Here is a 26186-nt window from a genome sequence, read left to right on the forward strand (position 1 = left end):
GTGTGTAAGAGTATGTGTGTGTGTGTCTGATTGTATGAGAGAGAGAGAGTGTGTGTGTGTGTGTGTGTGAGAGAGGGAGAGAGTGCGTGTGTGTGTGTGTGTGTGTGCGTGTGTGTGTGTGTGTTTATACTATGAACTATCTGTAACACGAGAAGCGCATTTGCATGGGATCGATGTTTATTTTTCTTTTTCTCTCATGCTCGGATTAAGTTATTTTCTGTAGTGACGCTGGTGACAGAATAAAGCACTAGATGTGGGATGAGACCTTTGTGAGCCTGGATGGATTTTTTTTTTTTTGCTGCTACACTCCAGTTAAGAGAGCATTGTTTTTTTTTATTCAACGTGTTACATGACATCTTTCATACATATCCGGAATATGCCTTATCTGAGATGTAAAACGCATGGAAAAGCTGCCTAATGGAGAAACACTGCCGTCGCACACAGAGAGACGCATGTGCTGGTCAAGAGTGCGTGTGTGTGTGTGCGTGTGTGTGTTTACAGCCGTTTGACTGATAAATAGGGATTTGTAGCTAAATCGTTAGAGGTGGCGAACATCATTTCTCGTTGTTTACGTCTTTGCTACAAGATACCGTTAAGGCTAGACACTGTACATGTCATGATCAATTTTAACAAATAAAAACACTTACAGGTCGTGGCTCAGAGTTCACAGTGTCTCCTTGTAGTTGCTCCATCTTTGAGGAGATTTTAGCCAAATCCAGCTCTGAACTGGGAGAGATTCTGGAAGCTGTTTTTTGTCAAATCATGCTTGCTATGTATTTTATAGTTCTCTGGAACATAATTAATATTGAACTGTAAGCACTTCTTTGTTTGTGTCGTGTCATTTGGAAGCCCAAATACAGAAACAGAGAAGCTCTGTGGAAATAGCAGGATGGCATTTCTCCCTCTGCTGTAACGTTACAGTGCCTCTGGCCACAACCCTTAGCTGCGCTGTGTGTGTGCGTGGTAAACGAACCTTTGTGATCTCACAAGGGGCGGAAGTATTTTTTGTAGTCCCAAAAATTCATTCATTGTAGGCTTTGCTAAGCTAACTCTGTAAAAATCAACGTCTCCCTTTGCATTGAACTTTGAGCTTTTTACATTCAGAGATGTTGTAAATGTTGTCACAGCTACATTACACATCAACTAAAGTTTTAAATATGATATCGTAGTGGACCACCCCTTTAAAATCACAGCTAGCAAGGTTCTTGAGGGAAAGTTTTTTCTCTAGTATTTTTTATATCCTATAATTATAAAATTTTAATATGCTTATGCTAATTATAAAGGTTAACAACCTTCAACTTTTTAGTGGGGGTGGGGGGTGGGGGGGGGGGGGCAATTTAAATCATAAATAGATTTTTTTTTGTTGAGATTTTGAAATCTGAGATATTCTAAAAGGGCCATATCACCCTATGCGAAATGATCAATCATTCAGCTCATCTTTGAATCTTGTTATGAATAGAATAAAATTATTGAAAAACACATAGTAGACAATACACATGAAATAAAACATTCATAAAGCTATTTAAAAAGAAATAGTTTAAACATATCAGGACTGCTAAAAGAGCATTTTAATACAAAACTGAATATTATCTGCTGAGTTTATGAATGGTGTTTAGCAGCTGTTAACTACAGAGAAAGGAGGACTCTGGCAACTGTCACTTATATGGCTACTAATGTTTGGGAGAGTGCATTTATTTCAAACTTTGATTAAAACTGACTGAAACCAAAGAGCATGGAATCAGCAAGAGGCGACACTCTGTTGCTATTTTTGAAACAGCCTCAAGATGTTGCTAGTGTTACGCGGCGGCTATTTTGGAATGATTATTTAAATAGGAAAACAGCACGGGTAACTAACAGTGGACAGAATTAATTAAAATATTGAGTTAAATATGATTTAAAATGAGTACATACCTTTTGAAAAGTAGCATTTTAAAACGTTTTAAAACACTATCCCATTGAAAACACAATTTCCAAAATGTTGACAATACTTGAGCTGCATCCCAAATCGCATTCTTATGCACTATTCTATGCCATTTTGTAGTATAAATAATGTTAGTGCATTTACACTGAAAACTCACGGATTAGGCACTCATTCAACCGGTAAAATGAAGTGTGTAATGATAGACACTTCACGCACTCAACGACCACAGGTTTGCTCATCCTATTTCTAATAACTGATTTATTTTAACTTTGTCATGATGACAGTTAGTAATATTTTACTTTATATTTTTCAAGACACTTCTGTACAGTTTAAAGTGACATTTAAAGACTTAACTAGGTTAATAAGGTGAACTAAGCAGGTTAGGGTAATTAGGCAAGTAATTATATAATGATGGTTTGTTCTGTAGACTATTGAATAAAAAAATAGCTTAAAGGGGCTAATCATTTTGTCCAAAAATTTGTTTTAAAAAAATTTAAACTGCTTTTATTCTAGCCAAAATAAAACAAATAAGACTTCCTCCAGAAGAAAAAATATTATCAGACATTCTGTCAAAATTTCCTTGCAACTTCCTTGCCTAAACATAATTTGGGAAATATTAAAAAAAGAAAAAAAAATCAAAAGGGGGCTAATAATTCTGACTTCAACTGTATATGTGTGTGTGTGTGCGTGTGCGTGTGCGTGTGTGTGTGTGTGTGTGTGTATGTATAATAAGTTGGTGGTATGCTTTCATTATAGGTTTGTGATCATCCTCAGCTGATACTCAGTGTTTGGAATATCCTTAAAAATGTATTTGTGACTCAGCACTTGCATCACTGGTGATGAATTACAGTGAGCACAGCAATCTGAGAAAAAGAGCTCTAAAAAGAGTTAAAACATTTCTTGAATCCGTTGAATCAGTGGATCAGGATGTAAACGAAGACAATCAGTTGCCAGACAACATTCCTGTTAGCAGCCCTGTTGGTAGTCCTCCAATTAGGAACCCTGGTTCCATTGGTAGTACTTCAGACAGTAGCAGTACAGACTACAGGAATGATGAAAATGATCTAAGAAGCAGCTTGACCGATTGGGCACTTCGTTTTGGTGTTTCACTCATTGCACTTTCTGCATTATTGGCCATTCTTAGAGCTCATTTCCCATTTTTGCCAAAGGATGGAAGGTCCTTGTTAAAAACAAAAACAAGTTACAGTGTAGAGACGATTGCTGGTGGGTCTTTTCACTACATTGGTATAATTGATGCTTTTAAAAACACTTTGAGAAGTGTAAGTTCTGTTTTCCCGGATAATTACACATTCAACCTGCAGTTAAATTTTGATGGCCTCCCCCTCTTTAAGAGCTCTTCAGTACAACTTTGGCTATTCTTGGTATGCTCAAAGGTGTATCCAAAAAGCCTGCTGTTATAGGTTTGTTTTGCGGAGATACCAAACCAAAAATTCTGTCAGATTATCTTAGTCACTTAGCTTCAGAGTTACAGAGCTTAGGCAGAGGTTTTGTGTTTGCTGGAAAGACTTTTTTTGTCAAGATTACATCGGTCATGTGTGATGCTCCTGTACGAGCCTTTATCAAAGGTATAAAATCTCACACAGGTTACTATGGCTGTGACAAGTGTCAGCAGAAGGGTTCCTATTTTAAACTTCGCATGACATTTCCAGAGACCAATGCCCCCTGTAGGACTGATGAAGATTTCAGACTAGAATTAGACGAGGAACACCATCTAACAATCTGTCCTCTTTTGAAAACTGACATTGATATGATCAGTGGTTTTCCGCATGATTACATGCACCTAGTGTGCTTGGGAGTAATGAGAAGTCTTCTGGATCTGTGGTGTGGTGCAGTGGGACCACTTCAAACAAGACTTTCCAACATTTTGGTCTGTGCCATCTCTGAGAGACTGCTAGCACTGAAGGACTTCATTCCAGCAGAGTTCAACAGAAAGCCAAGGGCTCTTGATGAAAGGCTTCGCTGGAAAGCAACAGAATTCCGTCAGCTGTTGTTGTACACGGGTCCTGTTGTTTTAAAGGATGTGTTGCTGCCTCAGGTTTATGATAACTTTATGTTGTTGTCTGTTGCTATTTACATTTTGGCAAACTCCCAGTATTGTGTGGAAATGAATGATTTAGCTCACTCCTTTTTGGTGTCATTTGTTAAACATTACTCCTGCTTATATGGCAGAGAGCAAGTGGTGTACAACATTCACGGCCTAGTACATCTTGCTGGTGATGTCAAAATACATGGTCCTATGGACAGTATTTCTGGCTTCCCCTATGAAAATTTTCTTAGAGAGCTTAAGAGAATGGTAAGGAAGCCTCACAATCCTCTTGCACAGATAATTCGCAGGCTGTCTGAACATGAGGAAAGGAATTGTTCTTATACTAAAGACATATCACTGATGTACCCCCATAACAATGGACCTGTACCACAAACACTCACACAGGCAGCACATCAATTTAGACAGCTGACTGTTGATGGCATTAAACTGCAAATATTGAGCAAGGATGACTGCATAACTCTTTGTGGCAAAGTGATTACTGTGAGAAATATCATTGCTCATGGGGGTAAAGAATATGTGATGTTTCAAGAGTACAGAGAGAAAGAGGCCTTATACAGTTACCCACTTGACTCCAAAAAACTGGGAGTTTGCATTGTCTCCAATTTGTCACCAGTGATGCAGTGTGCTGAGCTTGCAAAGCCCTGGCAAAAGTGTGTGAGGTTGCCCCTGGGAGACAAATTTGCAGTCTTCCCTCTGTCTCACAGCGTGTCTCACTAAGATTGCAAATAAATGTACATAGTTCTTGAGAAGCAGTATTATAAGGACATGGATGCAACCCCTGACCAGGGAGGCAGACATTGTGAGTATTTAAAACTTTAGGCATGCAAGTTACGAAGCATTTTTCCATATATTTGATATCTTTTGATTTATCTTCTCTTGCCTTGGCAAAAGTGTTTGAGGTTGCATCTGGGAGACAAATTGGCAGTCTTCCCTCTGTCTCACAGCGAGTCTCACTAAGATTGCAAATAAATGTACATAGTTCTTGAGAAGCAGTACTATAAGGACAGTCATGCAACCACTGACCAGGGAGGCAGACGTTGTGAGTATTTAAAACACTAGGCATGCAAGTTGCAAAGTATTATTTAGATACTTTTGATATCTTTTGATTTATCTTCTCTTGCCCTGGCAAAAGTGTTTAAGGTTGCATCTGGGAGACAAATTGGCAGTCTTCCCTCTGTCTCACAGCGAGCCTCACTAAGATTGCAAAATGCATATACATAGTTCTTGAGAAGCAGTACTATAAGGACAATCATGCAACCACTGAACAGGAAGGCAGAAATTGTGAGTATTTAAAACATTAGGCATGCAAGTTGCAAAGTATTATTTCGATACTTTTGATATCTTTTGATTTATCTTCTCTTGCCTTGGCAAAAGTGTTTGAGGTTGCATCTGGGAGTCTTCCCTCTGTCTCACAGCGAGCCTCACTAAGATTGCAAATAAATGTACATAGTTCTTGAGAAGCAGTACTATATTGTATTACGAAGTAGTCAGGCAGGCAATGGTCAGACACAGGGTACATACAAGAAAATTCGAAAGCGTAGTCAGGTCATAGGTGAAAGGCCAATTTAGGCAGCAGATAACATAAACAAAAGAACAAGGCGAGGGTCAAACACGGAGAGACAAAAAAGGAGAGGAAAAATGCTTTGTGATGTTACATGGTGAAAACCAACGATACTTAGTAATGTGTGTGACAAAGTGAGCAGTCAAAATGTGTGAGTGTGTGTGTGTGTGTGTGTGTGTGTGTGTGTGTGTGTGTGTGTGTAATCAACGGAGAATCGGAACAAGACAAGTGTGTTTGGTGCCTGAAGGGAGTTGTAGATAATATGGTGGCAGAATTGTAGTTCGAGTGATAGTGAACATTTACCAGTGATTTACAAGCCTGGATTGCTGATGATCGTAACACATGTATCTCAGTCACACAGAAGAGTTTGTATTTTTTTAATGCTTATGAATTATATTATCGCATTTTACTCGTTAATATTGTTATAAGTTATATGGTCTTCTGTGTTATTGTGATATTTGACTGATATTTTTTTTCGTGTATGGGCCATTCCACAAAATGAGTGCCATTTGTGTATCTAGGATTTTGTGTACAAATATGCATGGAAAATTACCTCTAAACAAATTTTATCAAGCAAAGTGTCATTAATCTAACTTAAAATTTAAGGCTTGTACAGGCTGGGATGCTTTTCACTCAAGTTTTTTTCCGCATTTTTGGCTGTTTTTCTATATTTAAACCCAGGTGATTTTTATCTGTGTTGATGAAAAGTGCAAGCAAAAAGCATCCCATTGTGAATGGGCCTTTAGAATGTGTTATCTAAATTATTATAAAAAAAATTAAAAAACAGCATTTTATGCATCACCCCAATCTCAAATGCAACATTTCAATATGAAATAAATATCTTTTTCTTTCTCTATTTGTGGTTACCTCTATATTCCATAAGATCTTTTTTATATTTCAAAATAAATTTATAACATGTTAAATACATGCTTTATTACACGTGTTACATGTTAAATTCACATGTTATTACATGCTTTAGTCATGTTTTTCATGTTTTTACTCATTCCTGTTACCAAATTTCTTTCCTTGTGTTAAAAACCAAGACAATACCTGACAATACTTTCTGTATTTAAAATGAATTGTAACTTCTTCTCTTTTATTTCCCAAAGAATGTACCATATCGTAATCTTTGAATCCACAAATGAAGTGGAGGTTGTCCCCCAAAACTGGGTGAGGGACAATATTTGTATGTGGCCTCCATACAAAAACAAAGACAGAGTAAAAGCAATTAAAACAATGGTGAAGCCAAGACCGTCCTGGACTCCCTACAAAATTAGGATCATTTTAACAAGAGGTACAGCACATTAGCTTCCACCTAATGGTTTGGTTGAATTGTTTTGAATATTATTTCATAATTTCACAATTTTTCATATCTTTGTTAGTTTGCTTCGCATGACCTTTTTTGTTTCTGTTTGTTTATATATAGAAACATATGAGGAGGCCAGGCAAAAACTACCAGAGGCAGAAAATAACACAGATCTCACTGATATGGATTCGCCTCCTCTTAGCGGTAAAAAAAGACGGATGTAAGTACAACACACAGAGCAGGGTATAGCTGCTGATTGAGAACTTTAAACTTAATTTACGTATGTGTGTTTAAGCAAAAGGGCACGCTTCTTTGATGAGGATGAGGATGAGACTGAGGCCATCTCATCACTTCCAGCTGCTCCAGATATCCATATCAGCCCAATCATGGAATGTAAGATTTACACGCTTGATACATTTATTGATTTTAAACCTATTGTTTTTGTGGATTAATTCAATACATTTATTCTAGAAAAGTCCCTCTATTTTTTTCTCTGAATTTACAGGGTGTGTTTGTGGGGTCTTAAAGTATTAAAGGGTAAAATTATTGTTCACACAAAAAGGAAAATATCCTTTTTATTTACTCACCCACATGTCATGCAAGATGTAGGTGACATTATTTTAAGCATTAAAGATTTTTAGCTGAATCTGTGGACTATAGTGATTCATATAATGGCAGTGAATGGGGATTGGTTTTTCAGAGTGAAAACACAAACAAACAAGCCCAAATCAATAGCCATGGCTGACATACTGAGGCCTTATGAAGAGAAACGATAGATCTGTTTAAGAAACTGAACATTATTTATGATATTATTAGATTTAATCCACAGCCTCGTCAAACAGATCTTTGCCGTTTGCATTTGTAGTTAAAAATTATTTTGTTTTGATTATGCAAATGTTAGAGCGCTGGCAATGTAATTGAAAATATCTATCAACAAACTGCATCACCTGACCTGCCGCCATTTCATGCCCTACTTAATCAGAATTTTGTAACCACAACTTGACTCCATTTGCACATGGATGTGAATTAAAGCAAATGATATTGTAAATAATGGGGAGGGAGCCATGGCTACTGTTTTGGACCTGTTTTATTTGTTTTTACTTTTAATCTAAAAGACCTATCCCCATTCACTGTCATTATATGAATCACCAAGGACCAAAGATTCAGCTAAAATCTTCTTTAATCTTTTACCAAAGATAAAAGCCACCTACATCTTGAATGACTTGTTGGTGAGTAAATTAATGGGAAAATTACATTTTGGTACATTTTTGATAAATCTATTTAGAAAAAAAGTATTGTTGCACTTGAAGTATGATAAAACATTATTGCAAACTCAAGTAAACACTGGAAAAATTGTGGATCTAGCATTTTCTTCTGAAGTACTGCAGATTTTCCTAAAACTCGGGATCTAGACTCTTTCTATGACATCTTTATGACACAGATTCACCCAAAGAAAAGGTCATGTTGAGGCAAACAACTCTTTATCCTGGTTAAAAAGTCCTAAATGTAACTCTTGGAAACATGCAGATACCCTCTTAAAGTTTGCCAGATTTTTTTTGTGTAGGTGAATTATGGGATTATGTGTAGGTTTAAAGAAGAATTTGGGATACAATTAAATATCATAGTATATAAGGCATTATTATTATTATCATTCATTATTTTCATGCTTTAATTTATTTTTCCTCTATACAGCTACTTGTATAGAAAGGACATGTGCTCGGCCACTAGTCAAGGAGGCGGAGCCTTTACCTTGTGAGTATTTAAATATATTATGTATACATATATCAATAACGCCCTGCTTGCGTCACAAAAGTAAAAAAAAAAATAGATATACATTGGCTGCATTTGAAACAAAGAGACCATCACTGGCATGAGTTGCTCTAATAAACTGCATAAACAGAGGATGCACCACATCTGTTTATATTTTAGCTGCTGTGATGCAGGCAAAGTGATCACAGTGACCCCCACACATCATTTACCTCTTCACGTGTTGTAGCGCTGTTGATGTATAATATATGGGTGCCATGTGCATCTTCCTCTGCTTGTAAACTCGTAAACAAAACTTGCAATCGGTTCATGAGATTTGCCAGATTAGCAGCTATCGATCGAGTCATGAAATGTGGTAATCGATTGAAGCCTCCCTAATATTGAGATATTTTTTTTGTCAATATTGCTCTCCATATGGTAGAGTATTACAATTTTATTATCTTAAAATTGTCTTAAAGGTTCATGAAACACTTGAGTACTTTTTTGATATTTTAACAGATTTGTGTGTGTTGAGCATCAGTTAGGACAATGTTAGCACCTCTTAGCTTTAATTGTGGGAAAACTGAATAATTTAGAGCTTTTGTCAGCTAATTTCAGCTTCCGGGTTAAAAATTATTTTTGGGGCAGATCAAAATCGGTGACAGCACAAAACTGCAAGTGGAGTTATGGCACGTCGCTTTCTCATTATTATTCATAGCCAAGTTTTTTTTATCCTATGAGAAGACTCTGCTTCTTAGTTATTTATGACTGCACATGCTTTCCGAAGGCAAGCCAGACCTGCCAGTGCCAAGCTGTGATGCTGTCAGGGCCGATACAGCAAAGCTGTTTGTGTGCAGCAAGCTTTTTTTGTCAAGAGAGCAGTACGAGAATTGGAGAATGGCGGACATTGTCTTTTATTAGTGGAGTTTGTTCACATTTAAAAACATCGCCGTGCTGCTGTGTTCACCTAAATTCTCCAGATTACCAGCAGGGCTAATGGTTAAAATAGACAAGGCAAAAGAGCTGCTGCACTGAGTCTGCATTCAGACCTCTGATTCATTATTTATTGTGTTTATATGAACATGATTATCTTTATAATGACTTAAATTGCGGTTATATATATATATATATATATATATATATATATATATATGAAATTATGAATAACGATGTAGCAGGGCATTAAATTACTGTTTATTTCTTTGCATTTTAACTTTGTAAACTATAAAATCATGCATCTCCTCACGGTTTGTGTCTCATTTTGTGAGCTAACTGACAACAGTTGTTTGCTCCCTTCATTCTTCCCTGCTGGACACGGCCACTCCAGCCCTTTGCTCGCGGAGCTCCACGCTCATTATGATGCATCTTTTGAAAAAATTCGGAGGTAGACCTGAACCAAAAGTGGGGGGTGTCATGACCCTTTAAAACAGTGGTCACCAAACTTGTTCCTGAAGGGCCGTTGTCCTGCAGATTTTAGCGCCTACCCTAATCAAACAGACCTGAACAAGCTAATAGTCAAGGGCTGTTTCTCAATTCCAAGAATGCAGAGAACGGACTTGCGTTCTTGTGGAGACCGGTCTTGCCAGGTGTCTTCGGAAGAACAAACTCAGGAGACCGCGAGGGCAGAGAATGCGTCCTTTGAGAAATGGGATGCTACGTTCTTCCTGATGGTCATGTGACCTTCACGCGTTTTAAATGGTAAATTATTTAAACATTACAGCACTCATACAGCGATTTATTCTTTCCCGCTCTACAAAATATATATTTTGCATAAAAACATTATAAATGTATGTTGCACAATATAAATAAAACAAATTTTAATATGAATTTCAGCAAACAAACACCCTTAATTTGTTTATTCCTTTATTGAGATATTAATGTTAATGTTTACTTTCACCGTTTCATTTAGGAAAACTCCTGAGGTAAATAAATTGTATCTCTGAACTTTAATAATAAATCTAAATAAAATGCTGCGCTTCCTAACTCCAGTCGCAATGACTTCTGGGACTTCCAGAGCGAGTTCTGTGCTCAAGTCTGCATCAGTGCGTCCTTGATATCAAGAACACATCCGGGAAGTTTCACGCGTCCTCCGTACTTGCAGTCTTGAGTATTGGAACTGAACTTAGGCAGCTGATGATGACGTTGCACGAGAACACGAGGACGCAAGACTGCTAAAGAACGCATATTGAGAAACAGCCAGAGTCTTACTAGGTATACTTAAAACATCCAGACAGGTGTGTTGAGGCTGTTGGAGCTAAATCCTGCAGGGACACCGGCCCTCCAGAAACGAGATTGGTGACCCGTGCTTTAAAAAGTCTTAAACTTGACTGTAAAAATGTGCATCAGTTTGATTGTAGTAAGAAACATAAGTGCTTTCTGAACATCTTTCTTTCTTTTTTCATATGTAGCTATCGGCACTGAAAGGACATACTCACCACTGGCCAGGGAGAATGCAGAGACTTTGAACTGTGAGTATTTGAAAATATCAAGCATGCAAGTAACATGGTGCATCTCAGTTTGCCTGCATATTTATGTGCTAAAAGATTGTACTTTTTTGTGAAGAAACATTAATCTGCCATTCACTGGACATTACAGTGAGTGAATATGTGTGCCTATTTTGCAATACAGTAATTAACTTTCTGCTAACAAAAACTAAAGATTTCTGATAGCAAACATAACTTTACTTTAAACTTGCCTTTCAACACAACATTTTAGTGCCACGAAGGTAATGTCCCGTTTCTACTGAGTGGTATGATTTAGTGCGGCAAAGGTTTGCATTTGTCGTTGGTGGGGATGGGTGAACAATATACATACATACATACATGCATACACACATACTGTATAGGTTGCTACTAATTATTTACTGATTATCATTGCAGACTTAGACAATTATTGTCACGGTTGCAGGTTTGTGCGCTTCTCCGGAGTGTATGTTGATCACGTGGGTTTGTTTTGTTTTGGTTATCCATGTGGATTTGTTAGGCTCACGTGTTATGACGTCATTCAGTTGGTCTGATTAGTTCGCCAGCTGAGGCTCATCATGGTGCCTATATCTGGGCGACGCTTTTGTGTGTCTGTGTCAGTTCGTTGTTATCACTCATGTTTGTGTGTCTGTGCTCAGGCCCTGCGGAGTAATCTGGATCTGGTTTTCCCCGTTCTGTTTCCTGCCCTGCGTCCTGCGTCCGTCTAGCCTGACACTATTTGTATTTGTCATCACAATAAACTTGTACACTTGCTATTGGATCTTCTCTGACTCTCATTGAAACGTTACAGAACGAACTGACCTTTTACATGGATCCAGCGAGTGTTTCCCAGATCTCCGAGTTCGTCTCCCACAGCAACGCTCGGATCGACCGTCAGGATGAGGCTCTGGCCACCACGGCTCAGGCGATCCAGGCCCTGGTTGGCCAAGTTTCATTGCTCACATCCCAGGTCCAACAACTGGTTACTCGTGCTGCACAGGCTGATACTCCACCTGCCCCCGAGACTGCACCGACCCCGGAAGTGTCACCAGCGCCTGCAGTTCCTGGTCGCTCTGTTGAGCCGCGTCTTCCACCTCCGACCAGCTATTCTGGAGAGCCTCTCTTGTGCCGATCCTTCCTGTCTAAGTGTTCCCTTTACATCTCACTGCAGCCGTCATTATTTTCCTCTGAACAATCTAAGGTGGCATTTGTCATCACCCTCCTTTCGGGAAAGGCGGCTCAGTGGGGAACTACAGCTTGGGAACAAAAGCTACCATGCTGCTCTACGTTTGACCTGTTCTCAAAAGAACTTAAGAAGGTCTTTGATCGAGCCGCTTCCGGGAGAGAGGCCGCCCGAGTCCTCGCTGAACTCCGCCAGGGAAATCGGAGCGTAGCGGAGTACTCGATTGAGTTCCGAACACTAGCCGCTGAATGCGGCTGGAATGCGGAGGCCCAGTGGGACATGTTCCTGCACGGATTGTCTGATCGTCTGCAAGATGCGATCTATTCCTTAGATCTTCCGAAGACTCTGGACGAGCTGGTGGATTTGGCCATCCATGTGGACACCAGACTGCTTCGGCGTGAGACTCGCCTGCAGCAGAGCAGATTTTCGGATCCCGTTCCTGACTTTCCGGCATTAACTGCGACACCGGAAGCGGTAAGCGCTGACCCGGAACCCATGCAGCTGGGGAGATCCCGCTTGTCCGTGCAAGAAAAGCGCCGACGGAGAACGGAGGGACTCTGCCTCTACTGCAGAGGGGCGGGTCATCGGGTGGCTTCCTGTCCCGTAAAAGACGACACCCATCAGTAGGTAAGGGGTTACTGATGGGTGAAATTAATTTGGAAAAATCCTCAACGGCTGCCACTTTATTGCCCGTCACTGTATCATGGGGTTCCGGAAGTCGTGACACCCATGCCCTCGTCGATTCCGGGGCGGAGGGAAATTTCATTGACTCCAGTTTCGCTTTCAGTTCTAAACTTTCGGTTATTGCACTGTCACAACCCATTGCAGTACGCGCCCTCAGTGGGCTTTCCCTTCCCACTATCACTCACTCCACCAAACCCATAAAACTTATCACGTCTGGAAATCATGTTGAACACATTTCATTTTTTTTAACAGACTGTTCCAACTCACCGGTGGTTTTAGGACATCCATGGTTAATTCTTCATAAACCTCACATTAATTGGGGTCTTAATTCCATATTTTCGTGGAGTGAGAAATGTCATGAGTCTTGTCTTTCGTCTGCTCGTTCTGCTGTTTCTTGTTCTGTGTTTCAGGAGGAGCGCATGGACCTGTCAAACGTGCCCAGTGAGTACCTCGACCTGAAGAGAGTGTTCAGTAAGTCTCGAGCTGCTTCTCTGCCTCCTCATCGTCCCTATGACTGTGCAATAGATTTATTGCCAGGTACCTCTCCGCCTAAAGGCAAGTTATACTCTCTTTCCATTCCTGAGAGGGAGGCCATGGAGAAATATATTTCTGATTCTCTAGCGGCCAAGATCATACGACCCTCTTCTTCTCCGGCGGGGGCGGGGTTCTTTTTCGTGAAAAAGAAGGATGGGTCTCTTAGACCTTGTATAGACTATCGAGGGCTGAACAGCATCACGGTGAAGAATACGTATCCTTTGCCGCTGATGTCTTCAGCGTTCGAGCGTCTGCAGGGGGCTTTGTTTTTCACGAAATTAGATCTCCGTAAAGCATATCATTTGGTTCGCATGAAGCAGGGTCATGAGTGGAAAACCGCGTTTTTGACCCCCAGGGGGCATTTTGAATATTGTGTTCTTCCGTTTGGGCTTTCTAATGCTCCTGCGGTTTTCCAAGCACTCGTAAATGACGTGTTGCGAGACATGATAGATCAGTTTATTTATGTCTACCTGGATGACATTCTGATTTTTTCTCGTTCTCTCCAGGAACATGTGCAGCACGTCAGGCGAGTGCTTCAGCGGCTGCTAGAGAATGGGCTTTTTGTCAAGGCGGAGAAATGCGTGTTCCATGCACAGTCTGTTCCCTTTCTAGGACACATTGTGTCAGTCGAGGGGGTGCGCATGGATCCAGAGAAAGTTCAGGCTGTGGTGAATTGGCCAATCCCCGAGTCTCGTAAGGCCCTGCAGAGATTTTTGGGCTTTGCTAATTTTTACCGGCGTTTTATTCGCAATTTCAGCCAGCTCGCCGCCCCTCTGACGTCCTTAACCTCCGCCAAGACGCCTTTCAGGTGGTCGAGTGCAGCACAGGTTGCATTCACTAAACTAAAGAGCCGCTTCGTTTCAGCTCCTATTCTGGTGACACCTGATCCAGCCCGGCAGTTCGTGGTGGAGGTTGACGCGTCAGAGGTGGGCGTGGGCGCGATCCTGTCCCAGCGCGCAGCCTCGGATGACAGAATACATCCGTGCGCGTTTTTCTCTCACCGATTATCTCCCGCTGAACAAAATTACGACATTGGTAATAGGGAGTTGTTGGCTGTCAAACTCGCTTTGGAGGAGTGGCGTCATTGGTTGGAGGGTTCGGGGGTTCCCTTTATCGTTTGGACCGATCATAAGAACCTCGAATACATCAGGTTCGCCAAACGACTTAACTCCAGGCAGGCTCGGTGGGCATTATTTTTCGGACGTTTTGACTTTACCATCTCATATCGACTGGGTTCTAAAAACATCAAACCCGACGCGTTATCCCGTCTTTTTGATTCTTCCGAGCGCAATACGTCTCTTGAGCCCATCGTTCCCCAGAGGATTTGTATTTCTGCAGTAACATGGGAGATCGAGAGCAGGGTCCGCACAGCCCTGGATGGGGTAACGCCCCCGGTCGGATGCCCACCCAGTCGTTTGTTTGTGCCGGAGGAGATTCGGTCTGACGTCATTCGGTGGGGACATTCCTCCAAAGTGGCTTGTCATCCTGGGGTGAGTCGTACATTATTTTTGGTTAAACAGCGGTTTTGGTGGCCAGCTATGGCACGGGACATACGCGAGTTTGTTTTGGCCTGTTCTGTTTGTGCTGTTTCTAAGACTTCTAATCGCCCCCCTGCTGGACTCCTTCAGCCCCTGTCAGTGCCTTCGAGACCCTGGTCGCACATTTCGCTAGATTTCGTCACTGGTTTCCCGCCATCTGGTGGCAGTACGGCTGTTTTGACCGTTGTGGACCGGTTCTCGAAGGCTACTCATTTCATTCCTCTGCCCAAATTACCCTCAGCCAGAGAGACAGCAGATGCTGTCATTAATCACGTCTTTCGCATTCATGGCCTCCCGACGGACGTGGTTTCTGACAGGGGACCCCAGTTTGTCTCTAAATTTTGGAGAGAATTCTGTCATTTATTGGGAGCGACTGTAAGTCTTTCTTCTGGTTTTCATCCTCAGAGTAACGGACAAACAGAGAGGGCCAATCAAGATCTCGAGCGTATGTTACGTTGTTTGGTTTCCCAAAATCCCGCCTCTTGGAGTCAGCAGCTCCCATGGGTGGAGTACGCACACAATTCATTACCAGTGTCGGCTACGGGCCTCTCTTCGTTTCAGTGTAGCTTAGGATACCAGCCACCAGCTTTTCCCAGTCTGGAATCCGAAATCGCGGTCCCCTCTGCCCACGCCTTTGTCCAGAGGTGCCGACGCACTTGGAGCAGAGCCAGACAGACCCTCCTCCAAGTGGGTGCGCGCACCAAGGCTAAAGCCGATCGCCACCGGTCGAAGCCTCCCGTTTACGTCGTCAGTCAAAAAGTGTGGCTTTCAACTAAGAATATTCCCTTGCGTTCCGTATGTAATAAACTTGCACCTAAATTTATTGGCCCATTCACTGTCATCAAGATCATTAGTCCGGTGGCAGTCCGCCTCAAACTTCCTCCAGCGTACAGGAGAATACATCCCGTGTTTCATGTTTCCAAATTAAAGCCCGTTTTTCATACGGCCATTAACCCGCCCACTCCGGTTCCCCCCCCGCCGCGTCTCGTAGATGGGGAGACCGTTTATTCGGTTAAGCGCATTCTGGACTCGAGACGGAGGGGACGAGGATTTCAGTACTTGGTGGACTGGGAAGGTTATGGTGCGGAGGAGAGGAGTTGGGTTCCTGCAAAGGACATATTGGATCACTCTCTTATCGATGATTACAATCGCCAGGTAAGCTCTTCTGGAAGCACCAGGAGGTGCTCGTAGGAGAGGAGGTAATGTCACGGTTGCAGGTTTGTGCGCTTCTCCGGAGTGTATGTTGATCACGTGGGTTTGTTTTGTTTTGGTTATCCATGTGGATTTGTTAGGCTCACGTGTTATGACGTCATTCAGTTGGTCTGATTAGTTCGCCAGCTGAGGCTCATCATGGTGCCTATATCTGGGCGACGCTTTTGTGTGTCTGTGTCAGTTCATTGTTATCACTCATGTTTGTGTGTCTGTGCTCAGGCCCTGCGGAGTAATCTGGATCTGGTTTTCCCCGTTCTGTTTCCTGCCCTGTGTCATGCGTCCGTCTAGCCTGACACTGTTTGTATTTGTCATCACAATAAACTTGTACACTTGCTATTGGATCTTCTCTGACTCTCATTGAAACGTTACAATTATATCAGCAAATCACAGCAGCTCTAATGCAGAGAAATCTCCTCCGGTGCATTTAAATTGTAAAGGGATTAAGCTAAAAATAAAAATGCTGCTAGTATTATTTAAAGCAAAATTTTTAATCTTGATTTTATTGTTTGATCCCCCCAGACATTTTTACCATCTTTTTGGGTATTATTTAATTGAAAACAATCTGTAATCATTTTTTAAATATTTTTAAAATAAGGAACAATTTAGGAGTGAAAAAGCAAAGCAGTTTATAGAAGGCTTACAAGATGTGCAGGTGGAAAAGAGGTGTAGTTCCATTGCACTTCAGGCATCATGAGTTTAAGTTAGACTCTTTCCCAAACCATCCTCTTCTCTCTTCAATTTTATTTCCTCTCTAAATACTGACATATCTCAATGAAGACAAAAACGGCAGAAAAAATGAGTTTCTAAAAAAAAAAGGCATTACTGTATCTTAGGTTGTTCTAGGTACACCATGTTTTATGCTTAAAGATTTTTATTTTTTATAAGTTTAACAGAGCACTACTTTTATTATTGGTATTTATTATTTATACCCTATTACTTTGTATCAGTGGGGTCTTAAAAGTTGCAAAATTTAAAAAAAATGAAAGCCCTTAAAAGGTATTAAAAAGTCTTAACCGTCTTTTTACGAGGTCTAAAATTTTGTTCAAGGGTTGTCCAAAATGTTTGACTCAAAAAAAAAAACAACACTTTATGTATTTTTCTCCTAATATTAACAATATCATGCTCGATCCATGTGATTGGTTCAGGCCAGGGCATGTCCAGCCAAGCTCCTCTGCCTGGGTAATGTCACACAATTTGCAACAAAGCAGGAAAGTGATGTGACGCTCTTCTCTTGTGGTAAAACCTATAGAGTGAAACAGATGGCAAAATGGGAAAATGTAAGTTCGGACTTTGTCGGCTTCGTGCATATCAGCCAAGTTTAGCCAGAGGTGGCGCTCCTGGACCACTAATGTGGACATCGTCCTCCCCAACGCACACGCAGCGGACTTAAGCCTGGTTTATACTCGACACGTTCGCATGAGTGCGCGCAGTGAATGTGACGTCATCGTGAAGTTTGCGGAGGTTCGCTCTGGGTGCACGCGGCATGATTTCGGCTGGCGGTGCGTCAGGGATTTTTTGAGAATCGAGCGAACAGTGTGCACGGCGCCGCAACTGATTTGAGTTGAATATGAAACACTTTAAAGAGATTTTGTCTGTAACAGTACGACTGTACACACATCTTATGACTCGTGATCAGAGAGATAACTAGATAATCAATAATTCTTGGCTAGAAATCGCAACAGCCATGGGAAAGGAGAAAGTTTTTGTTAAAAGGTTTGAAAAAACCTGAATAAGTTTATTAAAACCAAAAGAGGCCATGGCAAAATGTACACAATCACAGAATATGTTTTTTCCACCAGTGATTTTGAGTATGTTTAGCCCTTTAGTGGTCCGAAGAGCATAGTCGGTTGCGATGTGAAGCTCATGTAACAAGCCTGGGTTGGACCCACCCTCATGCAGCTCGGTCAGCGCCTGCGCTTGGTAGCGCTGGTAGGTGGCCATCGTGTGCAAGGCGGAAGTAGCCTGGCCCGCAGCCTTGTAAGCTCTGGCTTCTAGGGAGTCAGATAACTTACAGGCTTTGGACGGGAGACGAGGCGGACCCGTCGAGGAAGAGGCGCCACGCGGACAAAGATTGACCGCAATCGCGCGCTCGACCTGAGTGGTGAGGGCTGTCAAGAGTGGTGAAGGCAGAGGAACACGCAGCACGGGCTGAGAAAGGTGCCCTTCAAGACTGCGTGAGCCTACTGTGCACCTCCGGGAAGAAGTGGACGAGAGGCTTCGAAGACTTAGGTCCTCTTCGTAGCACCCATCTAGTCAGTCCGGCCGCGGAGCTGGGGGATAAACCATCTCCAACCCCATGGCCGAAGCAGCCCGACAAAGCACGGCTAATATGTCCATTTCAGGATCTGTTTTGACCAATGACTGTAAAAAATATGGACGACGCGACAGCCCCTTTTCCCATTGAACGCCTTGAGGGCAAAACGCCTGCTTGACGGGCACAAACTGTCGCAAAAGACTGCTGAAATTGGAGCCTTGACATGCGCAGAAGGACTGTCTGTTGGAGCCGCGAAAATGAGCGGAGTCGAGCTTCCAACCAAACGCTTTATGTAAAATCAACCATGCCCCCTGAACTTCTCACTCGACTGCCGGTGTCTGCACTATAACAAACGCTCACTGATGTAAACAGAAGCACTTACATTAAAAAAACACAATAATATACGGTTTAAAAATGGTGTGATGTAAGCTGTTAAACTTTAATAAAAGCAATACATGGTGGACTGCAGAAATAAACGATCTTTTATACACTCTAGCCTGAATATGAGCACAAATAATATATTCTCTTATTGTTATATTTGTTGTTGGTATTTGATATCTTCATAGGGGTAGAAATAACACTTGTAAAATATGAACAATAACATATAAACAACACATACATTTTTAGAAAGGTTTTTATTTTTAATTAGCCATCAACAGAACCCAAAATATAGCCTACACACCATAACGATTTACCATGCGGGAATCGTGCGTTTAGAAGATAAATACAGCAAGATTACTAAATATCAACAGGATATTAACACATCCCAACCCTGCAATTTGTGAATTTGTGCAAAAAAACTTTGCACTATTAATACAATGTCTATCTGCTGCAACATCACTAGTATATTGTTTATTCATTTTCGCTTGAATTGTTTGTTTATTTAATTTTTTTGCCTCCGTTTTCATTTGGTTTATTCGATGCCTTCATTATATGTGGCAACGAGGAATTTACATTCATTTTAATGTTAGCTGGAGTGTTCAAATAAAACGCCAACAGTAAATGATGTAAATAAATAATATCTAACATTTACAGCTCTATTAGGTTATATAAGATTCGATTTCAAGAACCTTATAATGATTTATAACAGCACATTCAGTAGATTACTTAATAACATGCCAAAACTTAAAATGCAGAGACGTCCTGTAAAGCAAGTTCAAATAACCTTACAGGAGATCAACGTGGAGATTATTATAAGACACAAAGAGAATTACTGCTAACGATCTCCTGTATTTTCCCTGTACTTAAATGGGTTTATTTTATTGTCATTTTCGTATTTCTTAATTCTTGTGCACTACAAAATGTATTCAATTGTATTATTATTTAATACTTGTGCAATCGATACAGGTTTATTGTTATTTATGTTGTCCTTTATTTAAATAATTGCTATGTATGCTGTTTGCATCTTTATTCAAAGGTTAAACTCAGTGATACACTTTGCGTTCACATAGTAGCATGCGTTTGTTTTCATATCAACAAAAATGGTTGTAATAACGTTAACAAATGTGAGGGTTTTATATAATGAAGATTCAATCGCGCCAGCTCCGGGCAGCAGCGCACATAACCTACTCGCGGCGTCGCGGGCTGATTCCGGCTCGCATGCGGCAGCGCCTGCTCGCTCGGCCGCCGCATCTGGCTCAATTGACTCAGGCTGGAATCGGGCAGCGAGTCCAGGCATCCGGAGTAGGTCCAGCAGAGGTAGTCAGTCTGAGAGGTAAGTCTCCGGCAGGCAAGAACTGGCCCCAGTGTATTTTGCTATCTGGGTGGCTAGGCGTGTATTAGCAAACTAATAAAGCCCGAAAAAAGCTCTGACCTTAGCGAATAAACAGTGTTCCACCAGATCATGTATGTCAGAAACTGTAGTTTACTGCTGAACTCATTTTGTCATAGTAAAATATCACAGAAATCGAGTAATAACACTTCAGTCTTCTGCCGAAGCTCAGACGCCGCGCTTTGAGAAACTGTCAATCACAGCTGTCAATCACGATGACACGCCCAGCATTAAATTACTGCTAAAAACAAACTGTTTACAAAAATGAAGATCTGCACCTATTTCAGCACAATAACCAGTGCCTTAATCGACCAGAACCATCTTTCGGGACAGTTTATTGCAAGTGTAATTAATTTTTTTATTTGGGCTCAAGTCTCCTTCATTACCACGGAGGAGGCTGGCTTTATGACTTGTACTGCAGCCAGCCCCCAGGGGGCGATCTAACGGCCGAGACCTTCACTCAAACGCAGGCTTGCGGCACACTTGTTTTTAACACAGTAAAGCTATCACATGCTGTCCATTTTTTGCTACTTTTGGCCTTAGAAGTGTCATGTTCACCAGCGAACAACCACCAGATGTCGCTGGTAAACACTCACTCATGAAACTACACATCTGCCTTCTTCTGGACTACATATGCATACATGCACTTCTCCTAGACACTCACGCCTGCTCACTCATCTAGCTTGATTACATTTGCACACCTGAGGACTTTCAGAGACTGATTAACACACACTATTTAAGCCACACATTCACCCCTTCAGTTTGCAGAGTCTTGTTTATCTGTAAGGTGACATTACAACGCGGTTTCCCTGTCTTGTTATCTTGTGTACCGACCGTTAGCCTTGTTTGCCTCTTTGTCTTTGCCTGCCGCCTGCCTTTCTGACCTCTAGCCTGTATTGGACTGTGACTCTGGATTGCCCTCATACATCTGTTTGCCCCTGTATTGACCACTGCTTGCCTGACTGTGAATAAACCTGCATATTGGATCCTACCTTCTGTTGTGGTGTTGCATCTTTATAAAATTGGTCTTTTGTTGCTAATAATTGATTTAAACTATCTGAAATATAACTAATTCTATTATATAGCTTTATCTCTTAACCATGAGAAGGAGGGAAAATTCACTCACTCACTCAATGCAGTCGAATCAATGAGCAAAAAACACAACACATTAAAGGTTACCAAGACACATATCACAGCAAGAGAGATCTGTTATGGTACAGGCACAAATCAAGCAACACAAAGAAACCAAGAAAGCTACTTTTAATCAGAAACTTTCACAGCACAGCAGCTTCTAAATGCACCCACTCTGTCTAAGGTAGGCTCATATATATATATATATATATATATATATATATATATATATATATATATATATATATATATATATATATATATATATATATATAGCAGCTGGGCATAGTTAATCTGAAAGCAAGTTGGGCTGCAGTCACTCTAGAGTTTGTGCTTGCAAAATTCTTTCGTACAGCGCTGCAAAAAAGGGTGGGATTAAACAATATGATTAGACGTTGCTAAAAGCGACTGATTGCTCCATATAGCTCATGTTTTGATCTTCTATTGGTCTCATGCACTCACGTGATGCGATTTCAAGCTTTTTTCTTACCTTTGTGGAGTCCACTATTAAATCTGTCATGCAGCTATATATTTATAATTAGAAAATAATTACGTCACAAGTTAAATTATTGTCTAGGCAGTTTATACAGGGTAATTTAATGACAAGAGTTTACTTTCTTAACTACACAATGCAAAACTTTTAATGTGATTAACCTGCTCCACCTACACCAACTACAGCATTTCTCAGACTTCTGTTTGACTATGGTGTAATCACAGTGGTGAACATCACATACAACAACAACTGCACTTACTCCTGTAACATGTTTGCAACAATGAAATTTAAATATCTGTGTCACATATTCATTTAAATAAATGGCTCATCATCATGTGCATTCATCTTTATTAATAGCTGGCTAATAGGCCAGACCATTAACTGAATAGGATCGTTTTACATATATAAAACCTGTTAACAGGTATAGCTGTTCATGCCAATACCAACTTGATAGCCTAAAGCATATTACATGAACAGGACCTGCCTAACATCTCTTAAGACAAATAAGCATAGTGTCTTTAACAATACATGCTTGATTGCTCAGATCATTACATCTGAATGGTGCCTTTTAGTAACCATAGTTCTTCACCAATACCTGTTTAATACCTCAAATGATTACACATATGTGAGGCGTCACAGTGTTGCAGTGGGTAGCACGATCGCCACACAGCAAGAAGGTTGCTGGTTCGAGCCTCATCTGGGTCAGTTGGCATTTCTGTGTGGAGTTGCTGTGGCGACCCCAGATTAATAAAAGGACTAAGCTGTGAAGAAAATGAATGAATATATGAGTAATATCACACGAGTATCAGTTTCTGTATTTCTATTTGTTGTAATGGCCAGTTGTTATTGCAATAAAAAAATTTATAAATAAATTTGAAAAAAGCAGTGCGATGTGGCTCTCGAGAACGATTGTCCCTCAATCTGCTGTTTCAATCCCCTGAGAACTTTGGTCATCTTCAGAACGCAAATGAACACAATTTAGATAAAATCAGAGAGCTCCCTCATCTGTCATAGACAGCAAGAGTCCCGAGATGCTCAAAGGGTTTGACAGTGTTTTTTCTGGAAAAGGAACAAAAAACATTGTCAAAACCTGTGACGTGACTTTAGTGGTTCAATTGTAATCGAGTTCCAAGAACATTTTGTGTGCCAGAAAATGTTTTAAAAAGCAGCCATGTCCGTAGGAGCTGTTGAACCATATAGTGGCTGCTTTTAGACCCTGTAGCTTATTCTCTATATTTGCATTCAGCAGAAGAAACTCAAACAGGTTTGGCTCAAGTAGTGGATGAGTAAATTACCGAATTGTAAATTTTTTATGTGAACTCCCCCTTTAATGCTTCTGTAAGTAAGGGTAAATGAAATATTATTTCTGAAGATATTGCTAAAGAATGGCAGGAAACATGGAACACAGCTAATAAGAGATGACAATTCATTTGAAACAATAAGAAACACTATATAGGCCTATGAAGTTGTAAAAATAGAAAAGAAAATAAGGGGTCATAATTATGAGGATGTGATTTGGACTCAGATATTAATAAGTATAATGTGTTGTAGAAATGCAAGTCATCATGAACTGGATTAAAAAAAGTTTCTCAAAATTGTCTTAAAATGTTTAGATTAAACATTTTGATCAACTTTAAATACTAAAGTGTGTGTTTGTGAGAGAGATCTAATCTATTTTAATTTGTATGAATATTTTTTATTTGATCAATCTTTTTATTTTTATTTATCTATTTTTATTTTATTTATTTCTGTGTTTTTTCTGTATTTTATTTTTTATCCATGTTTGTTTGCACTACTGCCCTTTTTGCACTGTCTTGTTTGTACGTGTCGCAATATGAATCTACAGTTATTTGTCATGCCAATAAAGCACCTAAAATGTGAAATGTGAGGGAGAGAGAGCAGAAATAGTATAGAGTGAAAAACAAGAAAGAAATTTGTCAATAAGTCATGACTGCAATAGTAAGGGGCAAAAAAGCTAAACAAAAAGACTTTTATTTTGGCGTGGTGTGTGACGTCATCAGGTGGCGCCGCTTCAGCGCTTTGATTCAACTGTTGAAAGGTTTGTGTTTTTAAATGTTTACGGATAAAACCCGATTTAATTAAAGTTTTAGTTTTTTCATCCGATGCTAAATTATGTATCCGCTGTTGGAAATATTATTTAAACCATTTATACAGCGTAGTAATATTTTATTCTCAGTAACCGAGGGCTTTTGTTTGAAACAGAAAAGTGTGTAATGCGAGTTTTAAAATAGAGGTAAAGATGCCCTGGTTAAAATGAAAACAAAAATTGCCTTAAAAATGTTCAATTTATTTGTAGTATATAACTTGCCATAGATGATATATATGTTGTACTTAATTTTTATTTATTTATTTATTTAATTTTTGCGTTTTCCTTTCACTCTTGGATTTATTTAACTTGAATGTTTTTTGTATATTACATTTGTATCTTTGTATATTATTTTGTGTTGAGCCTTCCATATATGACACACAAGTTGTAAAGTTGAATCCCATTTTCTTTTATTTGGATTTTGTATTTTCAATTAAAAAAATAAAATAAAAAAAAGTTGGTTTTATATTCGCACATCAGTTCATTTAGAAGTCTCTATATTTTTTACCATGTTACTTTGAATATTTGATCTGAATTAGCATGCAAGTGTGACTTGAAAACAACATTAACACTGTTTATTTGACTGAACAATGTTGTAACGTTACTTTGATAACTGCTGCTGATATGATTTCACTGTTTAGAGTTTGCAATGAATACTTTTATGAAATTTAAATGTACTTTTATGAATACTTTTATGAAATTATATTAAATATTCAATCAGAATTAGCCTGCCAGTATGACTTGAAATCAACATTAACACTGTTTATTTGACCATGAGAAATGTTGCACTTTGATAGTCATTGGCTGCTAATATGATTTCACTATTTAAAGTTTGCAAATAATACTTTTATGAAATTATATTATTAAAGGGAAAGTCTTAATGTGCCAATATAAAACCAACTTTACCTCTATAATGCCAGTGACCTGCGACCCCCACATTCATTTATTTAGCAGTCTCTATATTGTTTACCATGTTACTGAAAATATTCGGTCAGAATTAGCATGCAAGTATGACTTCTAAACAACATTAGCATCTAATTGATTAATTTACTGTAACCAATGCTGTCCTTTGGTAATTATTAGCTGCTAATATGATTTCCATATTTAGAGTTTGCAAAGAATACTTTTAGGAAATGTTATTATTAAGGGGAATGTCTGAATACCAAAATATAAAACCAACTTTACCTCAATTATCTATAGAAGTAAAGTTGGTTTTATATTCAGATATTCCCCTTAATAATATAATTTCAGAAAAGTATTCAAACAATAGCCACAAATGAGCTGATTAAAACTAGTACTCCATTTCATAGAGATAGGTTGGTTTTATATTTGGACATTCTGACTTTCCCCTTAATAATATAATATCAGAAAAGTATTATTTGCAAACTCCAAATAGCAAAATAATATTAGCAGCCAATGACTATTAAAGTGCAACATTGTTCACAGTCAAATAAACAGTGTTAATGTTGTTTTCAAGTTACACTTGCATGCTAATTCCGATCGAATATTCAAAGTAACATGGTAAACAGTATAGAGAATTCTAAATAAACGAATGTGTGAATATAAAACCAACAATACCTCTATGACCCCTCACTTTGAGAACCACTGTTTTAAAGAAACGTTTTACCTGATCTCTTTTTGTTAATTACTCTCATTAATAGAAACTGTTGAAGCAAGTGTTGAATTTTGTTGCTGTTCATTGTTTTATTATTTTAAACAGGACATTTTATTGTTTTGTTCATTTTAAACAGGATAAAGTGTCCAAACACAGAAAAAAACTCCTGCTGAAGCGACTGATCTCCACACTGTTATAAAGATGGCGTTTATTAAAGAGGAGAGTGAAGATGTGAAGATTGAAGAAACATTCACAGTCAAACAGGAAGATCTGCAGGAACAAACAGGTTGGTTTTCACTCTCAAACACCAACTCAGTTATTTGATCCTCATTCAGATATATTTTAATGATAAGAATACTAAAATAAATCCATCTTGCAGCCCTGAGTGTACTGTAGTTCAAAGATGACTGATTGATCTGATTTTACGCGTCTGTATTTATGCGGAAAAACCATCTTTATGGATGTGATCTCTCTCTCTGATATGGATGTGACAGATTGCCACTTGTGTGACTATGCTAAATCAAGTATAATAGTTTGAATACACAGATAGATACATTTTTGAGAAGTTTTAAAGCATTGTAAAACTTTTTTTAATGGCAA

The 26186-nt window shown here is 39.6% G+C and overlaps 1 protein-coding gene, 1 long non-coding RNA gene and 1 pseudogene across 4 annotated transcripts in view; all 3 read left to right on the forward strand.

The window, feature by feature from the left end:
- LOC148680332 (uncharacterized) overlaps window positions 1–26186 on the forward strand; it is a 406127-nt gene that overhangs the window by 337543 nt on the left and 42398 nt on the right. The window lies entirely within an intron of this gene.
- LOC148680383 (uncharacterized) overlaps window positions 1–26186 on the forward strand; it is a 106886-nt pseudogene that overhangs the window by 47625 nt on the left and 33075 nt on the right. The window lies entirely within an intron of this gene.
- On the forward strand, window positions 111–6425 carry LOC148680393 (uncharacterized). 2 transcript variants are annotated; one of them, XR_015942575.1, is made up of 3 exons: window positions 111–1318; window positions 3134–4788; window positions 5024–6425. XR_015942575.1 is itself a non-coding variant. In XM_088650376.1 (2 exons), the coding sequence occupies exon 2, from the start codon at window positions 3306–3308 to the stop codon at window positions 4704–4706; it is 1401 nt and encodes a 466-aa protein (XP_088506502.1). In that variant the 5' UTR covers window positions 111–1318; window positions 3134–3305; the 3' UTR covers window positions 4707–6424. The 2 variants fall into 2 exon arrangements, 1 of the variants encoding a protein (XP_088506502.1); XM_088650376.1 differs by having other exon boundaries at window positions 3134–6424.

Source organism: Danio rerio, chromosome 4 (genome assembly GCF_052040795.2).
Source record: "Danio rerio strain M-AB ecotype USA chromosome 4, GRCz13ab, whole genome shotgun sequence".
NCBI classification, from domain to species: domain Eukaryota; kingdom Metazoa; phylum Chordata; class Actinopteri; order Cypriniformes; family Danionidae; genus Danio; species Danio rerio.